General features: G+C 58.7%; 1 protein-coding gene across 2 annotated transcripts; it reads left to right on the top strand.

Annotated features, from left to right (window-relative positions):
* The first annotated feature begins 2,568 nt into the window (after positions 1 to 2,568).
* On the top strand, positions 2,569 to 5,709 carry MXD1 (MAX dimerization protein 1). Of its 2 annotated transcripts, XM_025896744.2 has the most exons (4): positions 2,569 to 3,036; positions 4,072 to 4,186; positions 4,788 to 4,947; positions 5,026 to 5,709. In XM_025896744.2, the coding sequence occupies exons 1-4, from the start codon at positions 3,023 to 3,025 to the stop codon at positions 5,211 to 5,213; spliced, it is 477 nt and encodes a 158-aa protein (XP_025752529.1). In that variant the 5' UTR covers positions 2,569 to 3,022; the 3' UTR covers positions 5,214 to 5,709. The 2 variants fall into 2 exon arrangements, with proteins under 2 accessions (XP_025752529.1, XP_017944051.1); XM_018088562.2 differs by having other exon boundaries at positions 4,788 to 5,709.
* The last annotated feature ends 5,120 nt before the right edge of the window (positions 5,710 to 10,829 follow it).

Genomic DNA, 10,829 nt, shown 5'->3' on the forward strand with positions numbered 1-10,829 from the left:
GGTGTCACCGGGGGTGTGACAGGGCTGGGGGGGCTCCTGTCACCGTGTGTCTGGGCCAGGTGAGGCCCCACTGTCACAGGGCCTGTGGCCAAGCTGGGGTGACCCCCTGTCACCAGGTGACCAGGCTCTGGTTGGGTCACCCTGTCGCCAGGTGTGTGACAGGGCCGGGGTGACCCCCTGTCACCGTGGGTTTGGGGTACTGTGAGGTCCTGCTGCCACCAGACACGTGGCAGGGCCGGGGTGACCCTCCTGTCATGGGGGTGCTCAGTCCCTGGTGTGTCCCTCTGTCCCGGGGGTGTGACAAGGCCGGGGGGACCCTCCTGTCACTGTTTGCTCAGGCTCTGGTGAGGCCTGTCTGTCACCAGCTGTGTGACAGGGCTGGGTGGGGCTCTGGTGCCACCAAAGTCCTGCTGTCACCGGGTGTGTGACACCGTGGGCGGGACCCTCCTGTCCCCGGGTGACCAGGGCACGGTGAGGCCCCGCTGTCACTGGGTGTGTGACAGGGCTGGAGGGACCCTCCTGTCACCAGGGGACCAGGCCCAGTGAGGTCCTGCTGTCAGAGGGCCCCTGGCAGGGCTGGAGGGGACCCTCCTGTCACCTCCTTAATTATCCACCCTGAAATCCACCCAGAGCCTTCCTGTTGTTGCTCCCTGGTTGTTTCTCCCTGTTATCCCTGCCTGGTTGTTTCTCCCTGTTATCCCTGCTTGGTTTTTTCTCCCTGTTATCCCTCCCTGGTTGTTCCTCTCCACTGTCCCTCCCTATTATTTCCTGCTGATTTTCAGTCCTAAACCTGAAAGTCCTAAACCACCTTTCCTACAAGTTGAAATCAGCTCCACGCACCCACGTTGAGTTTTAGGAGCAAATCCCACCATCCCAGGAGCAACAGGAGTCGCCCTCGTGCTTTATTCCTTCACTTTAACAACCCGAAATTCCCTCGGATCGCCGGGGAGGGGGAATGATGAGCTGGTTTGGGAAGGGCTGGCTCCGGGCTGTGCCTCCAAGCCCAGGGAAGCTCCGAGGGGCAGCGGGTTCATCCCGACACGTCACTGGCGCCGGACGGTGCCAGGGAGGAGCCAGGCGGGGATGGCACCACGTCTGTCACTTCTTTCCTGGTCGGGAGCAGCCCCGTCTGCGCCGACCTTTGGCAGCCGCCAGAACAAATCCACCTGGATGTGCACGTGCTGTGCTTCCCGGGGTTCTCCCGGGGTTCTCCCGGGGTTCTCCCGGTGCCCTGTCCCGCCCACGCAGGTGTCCCGGGCTGTCAGGGGGGTGGGAGGCAGCTGAGGCCTCGGGCTCTTGTTTCAAACAGGCTCCAGGTGAATCCGGGGGGTTGTCCTGCCTGGACTTGCTCCAGGTTTCCCTCTCGGAGGATTTTGTTCGCTTCAGGCCAAGCTGTTATGGTTTTTTCAGGGAAAAAAAAAAACCACATTCCGAAGGGAAAGCTGGTGATCAGCCAAAGTTTTAATTAGTGGGAATTGTAATCAGGGACTCCATGGGTATGAAATCGTTCTGGAAAGGATCTGGGAGCACGTGGATATGTTCCATCTGCTCCAGGGTGAAGCTGCCATCCCCTCTGTCCCTGTTTATTTTATCCAAAATTAAAATTCATCAATTATTTGATATTTTCCTAAATATTGGTGATGGTGGATGCAAAGCAAAAGGGAAAACAACTATTCCAGGAAAGATTCAAGTGGAAGAGAGGATGGGTTTGTAATTAGTGAGGGTGATGGGAGCTTCATCCCTGTTTGTACTGTGGTTGGGAAGTGTTTGGATAAGTTGGGATCAAGGGAATAGCTCAGAAGGCTGCAGCCTGTCACAGCCCTGTGGTGAAGGGTTGGGGGTGAAACACGTGGATTTATTGGCTCAAACATTTTTGGGGCTGTGAGGGCTGTGGCTTTTGGGAGCTGATGGCACTGGGAAGCCAACAGAGCCTCCGGAGCCGGGTGATCCATCAGGAAATGCTGCTGGCAAAGTGAAGGAGACCCTCGAGAACATCTGCTGCTGCTGTGTTGGTGGCATCTCTAGTTTTTCCTTCAGTGGGATCCCCCCTTTTCCTCTGCTGCCATCCCTTGTTTTCCTTTGACATCTCTCATTTTCCCTTCAGTAACATCCCTTTTTCTTCCCTTTGGCACATCAACTCATTTTCCCTTCAATCCATCCCTTGTTTTCCCTTCAGCATCAGGACCAACCTGCCCTCCCAGATCCCATGGGGCCATCCCAGCAGACATCCCTCTCCAAACAACCTGTGGCTCATTCCCACCATTAAGTTCTCAGGCCATGTAACATTTTTCCTGAGGTCAAGTGGAACTTCTCGAGGCCTCCAGAGATTTTAGGGAGTCTGTGGCCAGGGAAGCAGCTCTTCCCCGAGCATCATTCCTGGGACATGGTCAGCAGGGCCTCCTGTAGCTTCTTTCCCAGCTTTCAGCAGGAATTTTGTAGCTTGTGTTTTCCATCTTTTCCCGGCTCCGTGGCAATTGGGAGCTCCGGGGGGATTTGTTGTGGATGTGACGTGTCAGTGGTGCGTTCAGAATCTCCTCTGGAGCTGCTCCCTGTTGGACACAGGGAAGGGCTTTTTCCACGTCTTCCTGGCATTTGAGGGATGACTTGGAGACGGGAATGGGCTTTGGATGCCGGCGAGGCTTGGGAGGCTCCCGGTCCCTGGAGTGCTCTGAGCCAGTTTGGGGATCCCACCCAGGCTCTGCCCAGAGTCGAGATGGAGCAACTTCCCATCACTGGTACCACTGTTAATCCCAATCCCAGTTCTAAAGATTGACCCTCTCTGCGTTAAAATCCCATTTTCCAGCTTTCCTGACCCTTTGTTTCCATTTGTCCAGCAATTCCCCCGTCTGGATCCCGCCGTGTTCACCATCCCTGGCTCTGGGGCAGCTCTGGAAGCCCCCTGGTTTGCAGCTTTTCCAGGGAGCCTTTGCTAATTCCAACATGTTAATCCCAGCTATTAATCCCTAATCAGCCAGAGGAAGTAATAACTTCTTCCTTCTTTTCCAGGTCGACACACAATGAGATGGAAAAGAACAGGTGAGTGCTGGAGGTTTGTCAGGAGCTGGGTTTTGGAGGAATTGTTGCTTTTCCAGGGGTTTTCCAGCTGAGATGGGTTGAGATGGGGGGTGGGAGGGAAGGGGTGGGATAAAGGACACCGAGGATTGAAGCGTTCCCTGTCCTTGACTGCTGGGAATGATATCCATCTCCTCAGCCAGCTCCCACTCCACTTAGTCAGGAAAATTATCTTTCCCCAGGCTCATCTTTGAGCCAGTTGGAGTTTGGGATTTATCCCAAGAGTAAATCCCACTTTCTTTGCCTGTGTTGTCATCCCGAGGTCCTTTGGGTGAGGAAATCCCTGTTTACTCCCAGTGTATCCCAAACAAGACCAGCAGGTCCTTGCAAAATCCCAGTTTGGAGCTGCCCAGGATCGGGTGGTTCAGAGATGGGTGTTGCAACCTACTCCCAAGGATCTGACCTACATGTTGGGATTGGAGCAATGGACACAGGGAAACTGGGATGTGCTGGGAGCATCCTGGTTATCGGCAGGTAAAGGGATTTATTTCCTCATGGAGCCAGAGTTTCCCTCTGGCTTTAATGTCCTACATATTAATGTGGAGAAGACCTGGATGTTACATGGAGAGGGAGGATTTCTGGACCGTGGTCAGTGCTCCCACAGGGATCTGGTGTTGTTTTGGATCCAAAACAGCCCTGTTCCTAATAAAAGTATGGAAAGGAAGTGCTCCCAAGGGATTTACAGCTGGGTGTCAGCCTGGGCAGCTTTGCTGTCAGCAGGAACCAACCAGCATTCCTGAGGTGGAGATTTTGGGAAGACAATGAACACAAGTGGATAGAATTCTGAGGTCGTTGGCATCTCCTTGCCAGGGATCATCCCGACAGCCCAGGGTACCCGCAGGGTTTATCCACGAGGTTTTTCCAAGGTGTCCTTTGGCCTGGCCATGGTTTTCTCCCAGTTTCTGGAAGCCCCTGGAGGCTGGGAAGGCCCCCGGCTGGGTTTAGCTCCCCCCAGGCCAGTTTTCCCTGGGGAAGCTGATCCCGCTGCTCCCGTTCCAGGCGTGCCCAGCTCCGGCTGTGCCTGGAGAGGCTCAAGGGGCTGGTGCCCCTGGGGGCGGCGGCCGGGCGGCACACGACCCTCAGCCTCCTCACCAGGGCCCGGCTCCACATCCAGGTGAGCCGGGAAAACCGGGATGCGGCCCCGGGAAGGGGGGCAGAGATGAGAACAGCCCCCCAGGATGGGGGGTGGGGGGTGCTGGGATTGGGCTGGGATAACTGGGGGAGCAGAGACAGCGGGCTGGATTAACTGGGAGAGTGATGGATTAGGCTGGGATAACTGGGAGAGCACTGGATTGTGCTGGGATAATGGGGAGTGCTGGCGTTGGGCTGGGGTTACTGGAGGAGGGTTGGGATTGGGCTAGGAGGACTGGGAGAGCAATGGCATCAGACCAGGATAATGGAGGAGCACTGGATTGGGCTGGGTTAACTGGGAGAGCTCTGGGATTGGGCTAGGGTAATTGGGCAGCACTGGGATCAGAGTGGGATAACTGAGTGCTAAATTGAGCTGGGATAATGGTGAGTGCTGACATTGGGCTGGGATAACTGGGAGAGCGATGGATTGGGCTGGGATATCTGTGGGAGGGCTGGGATTGGGCCGGCACGACAGGGGGAGTTGGAATCCATACAGCTCCACGTGCCCAGCTGGGAGCCCCTCGGGAGCCGTGGTGGCCGTGCCGGGATCCCGGGGGCTCAGGGGGCCGTGTGTCCTCCCGCAGAAGCTGGAGGACCTGGAGCGCCGAGCCCTGCACCAGATCGAGCAGCTGCAGCGGGAGCAGCGGCACCTCCAGCGGCAGCTGGAAAAGCTGGGAATGGAGCGGGTCAGGATAGACAGCATCGGCTCCAGCCTGTCCTCCGAGCGCTCCGACTCGGACCGAGGTGAGACCCCGCTCCGGGGGACGGCCGGCAGGAGGTCCGGCCCCGCTGGGACTCCAACCGTTCCCATTCCTCCGGCAGAAGAGATGGATGTGGATGTGGAGAGCACGGACGACCTCCCGGCCGACCTGGACTGGAGCAGCAGCAGCCCCAGCGACTCGGACGAGCGCGGGAGCCTCCAGAGCCTGGGCAGCGACGAGGGGTATTCCAGCTCCGGCGGGACCAGGGCGAAGCCGGCGAGCGGCCGGAAGCTTCCCCTCGGGATGTAGGAAGCGCTTCCCGCGGCCGTTCCAGCGGCGCCGTTCCCGTGGGATCCCGTTGGCCAGCACACCGACCCCCCCCGCATCCCCCGCCCGTCCCGCCGATCCCGCTGCTCCCGGGGCTCCGCTCGCGCCCGCCGGCTCCTCGGCCCGGCCGGGATCTCTTCTGCCAGGCCCTACATTCCAGCCACGCTTGGAAGCGCCTGGGAATATCGTGGCAGTAACAGCGACCTCCAGAGCCTTCCCTGGGTTCTCTCCCAGGCTGTCACCGCCCGGTATTCCCGATCTTCTCCGCATTTGGCCGGCGACATCGTGTTCCTGACGCTCAGGACCCAAAAGCTGAGTTTTTGGGAGCAGATCCGAAGGCAGAACCGGCCTCTTGTGGAATTTCCACCTGGGAGAGAGCAGAGCTGAGCTGAGAACCCGCCCAGGGAGCATTTTGGGTGGGCACAGGGATCGGCCTCAGTCGGGGGGTTCCTCCCCCCCGACTCGAAATATTCAGGACACCCCAAATCCCGCCCTGGCCGAGGTCCCGGAGCATTCCCGGCGTGGGGAATGGCAGCCCCCCCTCGGAACGGCCACCTCCGGGCTGGGAAGTTTCTGCCCTCCGTAAACCCAAACGGGACGTCCCACCTCCCGTGGCACGGCATTCCAGACTCCTGGAATTCCTCTCCACGCTTCCAGTCTCGGGGACAGTATTTTCTACCTCGGAGGGAGCCCCCGGCCTCTCTCCACCCCTTCAGCACAAAGATGATGCCTCCGCTCAGCAATAACCCCGCGGGACCCCCCGGATCGGCCCTGGAGCTCTTCTCCATCCCTCCGGGATCTTCCCAGGCTCGTGGAGGGTTCCAGAAGCCCCCGAGGGCGAGGGGGTCCCGAGCCGGAGCGCACTGAGCTGTCTGTGGTGTTTGTTCGGTTCCCGGTGCACTGGAGGGAACATTCCCACCACTTCCTGCTTTTAGAGCTGCTCTGGGAATGTTGGCACTTGGAGCTCTGCTTTCCACACCTTCCTTTTCCCTTTGGCTGCTCCAGGAGTTTTCCAGCCCCTCGGGACCCTCTCGCTCCAGCCCCGTGGGGTCAGTGAGGCCTCAGTGTCCAGCAGGGAGCTCTCCAAGGGCTTTTCCCAGCACTGGGATGAAAAACAGGCTCTGAGGGCCCCTTTTCTTCAGGAATTGCAGGTGCTGAGAGGCACCAAGATGCTCCACGGAGTGCAAGGGGATGAGGGGGAAACTCCAGTTCTTTTCCTTTTTCCTGTCCCATTTTCCTTCCTGTCTTATTTCCCATCTTCCCTTCCCTTCTTTTCTCCTTTTCTTTTGCTCCTTTTCTGCTTTTCCTTTCTCTTCACACCCCAATCCCATTTCTAGCCCATTTGGGAAGCAGGAAGCTGCCACAGGCCCCAGGAATTACCCAAATCCCCCAGGTTTCGGCTCTTTTTCCACGTGCTGATTCTTAAAAGAGAAAAAAAAAACCCAAACCACAAGGGATTTTCCTTTAAAGGCCCTGGAATTTCCCACCCTCCAGCATCACCACAGCCCGTGGGCGCCTGAGCTCAACCCCCTGCACCTTCAAAAAGAGGGAAAAAAAGGCAAAAAGATGGAAAACACCAAGAAAATGTGGAATATCAGCCCTTGGGGGCTGGTGACTCCGGTGGTGTTTGGCCAGATCCGTCCCTTCCCTGGGGAATCCCAGCGGATCCCTCCGGGAGGGGATTCCTGGCATTGGGAAAACCCTTCCGGAGGTACCAAACGTTGGGTTTCGGTTGGTTTTGGACATTCCTAAGGTTTGACCTCAACGCAAATGAGGGTTTTTGGCAGGTTTGTGCCTTTTTCAGTTCCCGACACCTTTTCTTTTCCCCCCTTTTTTCCTCCCTATCCCAACCTGACCCTTCCCGGCCCTTTGCTCTGTGGGGCTGTGCTCCGGGAACCCCCGAAACGCTGCACTAACCTGGAATGGGGCTGGAGCCTGGCGGATCTCTGGGTCCCCCCGGGCCGTGCCAGCCTGTTCCTGGAATTCACTGATCCACCAGCATTCCTATGAAATAAGCTGCAGGAAGGACTTTTTTATAGATTGTGATAAAAATCCAGGGAGTGGGAGGAGCCGTATCGGGACATGATGGGCGGGAATCAAACCCACCCATTCGTGGGTTGTTTTTCCTTTCTTTTTCCTCGTGGAAGGCAGATCCTGACCTGCTGGCTCCCGGGAAGTACCAAAATGTTCGTTTCATCCTTGATTTTTCCAGTGGAGCCACCCCGTCTCCACTCAACCTTTCCTTTATTATTCTTTTGGGGCACCTCTTATTTGTGCTTTCCCGTCATTTTTTCTGTTCCTTTTGCTCCCCAGGAAGCGGATCCGCCCCAGCCTCGGCTCCCTGGGGCAGTTGGGAGCGGGCGCGGATCCCGTTCCCAGCCGTTCCTGCTGTAAATATCCCATTGTCGGGCCGAATCCCATGTCAAGCCAATGGAATGGTGCTTTTTTTTTTTTAGGAATTCCGTGTTTTAGGAGACCTTTGCTGTGTCCATGGATATTTCTGTCTTGTTTGATTGTTAGGAAATAAATTATTTCGTTACGAAGGAGCCGCGTGAGCTGGAATTGCTGCGGGGAGGGAGCGGGAGGCACCTGGGGATGGTGGGAATGGGGATCTGGGCCCCTGGGAAGGCAGAGCCCTCAGCCCCACCCCTCATCTTGCATCCTCCATCCCACATCACAGAATCATGGAATCATTTAGGTTGGAAAAGACCTGAGAGCATCGAGTCCAGCCTGTGACTGATCTCCACTGTCCCACTGAACAATCCAGTCATTCCTTGGACACCTCCAGGGGTGGGGACTCCCCACCTCCCTGGGCAGCCCCTTCCAAGGCCTGACCACCCTTTCCAGTGAGAAATTCTTCCTGATGTCCAACCTGACCCTCCCCTGGCACAGCCTGAGGCCGTTCCCTCTCCTCCTGTCCCTTGTTCCCTGGGAGCAGAGCCCAACCCTCCCCCGGCTCCCGCCTCCTGTCAGGGGGTTGCAGAGCCAGAAGGTCCCCCCTGAGCCTCCTTTTCTCCAGGCTGAGTCCCCCCAGATGCTCCTGCTGCTCCAGCCCCTTCCCAGCTCCGTTCCCTTCCCTGGACACACTCCAGCCCCTCAGTGTCTCTCTTGTTGAGGGCCCAGCCCTGGACACAGCCCTGGACGTGCCCCAGCAGTGCCAGCACAGGGATGGGCACTGCCCTGGGCACCCCTGGGGTCACGTTCAGCCACTGTCACCAGCACCCTCAGGTCCTTTCCCAGCTTTCCAGCCACTCTTTCCTCAGCCTGGAGCATTGCAGGGGGTTGTTGTGGCCCAAGAGCAGGACCCTCCCCCTTGTTGGCCTCTGCCCCTCCATCCAGCCTGTCCAGATCCCTCTGCTGAGCCTTCCTGCTCTCATCCCATTTTTCTCATCCCACAGTCTCCATCCCATATCACTCTTCCCATATCCCTCATCTGCCCCTCATCCCACATCCCCCATCCGTGTCCTCCATCCCACGTCCTCCATTCCGCATCTCTCATCCCACATCCCTTATCCCACTCCTCATCCCACATCGTGCATCCCCAACCCCTCATCCCATATCCCTCATCCATGTCACTCATCCTGCATCCCCCAGCCCTCAGCCCTCAGCCCCCCGGGTGCTCCCAGGGGGGATTATCCCAGTGCTGCTCCCGGCTCTGCCCATTCCCAGGGCTGGGCTGGGGCTGGAGCTCCTCACTCAGCTCCCCAGGTCCCGGCTGCACTGATGGTGTGGTGGGTTGGCCCCGGCTGGACACCAGGTACCCACTAAAGCTGCTCTGTCACTGCCCTCTACAGAGGAGAGAAAATATAATGAAAGGTTCATGAATTGAGACAAACACCAGGAGAGATCCCTCACCCATCACCGTCACAGGCAAAACAGACTCACCAGGGGGACAGTAACTGAATTTATTAACAACAAAATCAGAGCAGGAGAATGAGAAGTCAAATCAATCCTACAAACACCTGCCCTCCTTCCCAGGCTCTCCCTTCACCCCCTCCAGCAGCGCAGGGACACGGGAATGGGGGTCACAGGCAGGTCATCACAGCTTGTTCTTGCTGCTGCTCAGGGGACGAGCCCGAGTCCAAGCCCTGCTCCAAGCTGGGCCCCCAAAGGCTCCCAAGTCCTTCCAGCAAACCTGCTCCAGCCTGGGCTCCTCTCTCCACCAGGACCCCGCTCCAGCCTGGGCTCCTCTCTCCACCAGGACCCCGCTCCAGCCTGGGCTCCTCTCTCCACCAGGACCCCGCTCCAGCACGGGCTTCCCAGAGGGTCACAGTCTGTGTCGGGCATCCCCTGCTGCGGGTGGGCTCTTCAGGGCTGCACGTGGATCCCTGACCCCCCCGACCCTCCACGAGCCGCAGGAACATCCCTGACCCACCCACGTGGCCTCCGTGGGCTGCAGGGGCTCAGCTGCCTCCCCAGGGGCTTCCCCACAGAACCTCAGGGGAATCTCCACTCCTGGAGCAGCTCCGGCCCCTCCTCCTGCACTGCCCTGGAGCTCTGCAGGGCTGCTCCTCTCACGTGTTCTCACTCTGCTCTTCTCTGGCTGCAGTTTTCACCCGCACAAGGACTTTTTCCTCCTGCGGTTCGTTCTCCCTGAGGTGTCACCACCATCCCTGCCAGGCTCAACCTCACCCAGCACCGGATCCATCCTGGAGCCTCTGGAATTGGCTCTGCCGGACTCTGGGGAAGCTTCTGGCAGCTTCTCACAGAAACCACCCCTGGAGCCCCCCTGCTACCAAAACCTGGGCACACAAACCCAACCCAGACGGGAAAAGCTGCCAGGAGCCAGAGGGAAGGGAGTCGGGAATGTTGTCCATGTGCCCCCCAAATCCCCCATGTTCCCCCAAATCCCCACACCCCATGAGCCGAGTACCCTCCCAGACCCCCAAAGGAGAGCCCCATGTCAGGGAGAGCCTCCAGACTGCGGGGGGGGTATCCAGGGGGGAGTTCATGGGTCTGAGGTGGGGGGTGGGTCACCCTTTGAGCAGCTCCACACCGAAGCGCCTGTGCCAATCCCACCCCTGTGCCCCTCTGCCGCCCTGTGTCCCCTCCATGTCCCTTTGCCATCATGTGCCCCCCTCCCTGTGGCCCCCACACGCCCCAGGCTGCCCTGTCCCCTGTGCATCCCAAGTCCTGCCACTCTCTGTGCCCCCTGTGCCACCCCCTGTGTCCCAAGTCCTTCTACCACCTCCTGTGTCCCCAAAACCTTCACGGGAAAATACATCCCTGTGTCTGGAATTCGGTGCTTTGTCCCGTGGCCCTGCCCCCTGTCCCGGGGGTGTCAGGGTGAGCTGAGCTGGAAGGGGGTCACCCCTGTGCCAGGGGGCACCCCGGGGTCAGTCAGAGCAGCACCAGCCCCTCCCTCGTGTCCCCCCAGAGCTGCCAGAGGGGACACAGGGGGCGGCAGGAGGACAGGAGGACAGGGGGACAGGGGGACAGGGGAGCCTGGAGGGCACACGCAAGGTGGGTCACCAGTGGCAGAGGGGTAGGAAGAGGGCACAGGGTGGCAGAGGGACACGGAGTGGGGCACAGAGGGTGGGACACCGGTGACAGAGTAGCACACGGGGGTCACGGGTGGCAGAGGGACACAGGGGTGGG

Source organism: Manacus vitellinus, unplaced genomic scaffold (genome assembly GCF_001715985.3).
Source record: "Manacus vitellinus isolate BGI_N305 unplaced genomic scaffold, ASM171598v3 scaffold_105_pilon, whole genome shotgun sequence".
Taxonomy (NCBI): Eukaryota; Metazoa; Chordata; class Aves; order Passeriformes; family Pipridae; genus Manacus; species Manacus vitellinus.

Bases quoted from the DNA above. Each gene is read 5' to 3' on its own strand.
- MXD1 (XM_018088562.2), top strand. The intron at 4,187-4,787 runs GTGAGCCGGGAA...GTCCTCCCGCAG, and splicing joins GGGCCCGGCTCCACATCCAG to AAGCTGGAGGACCTGGAGCG.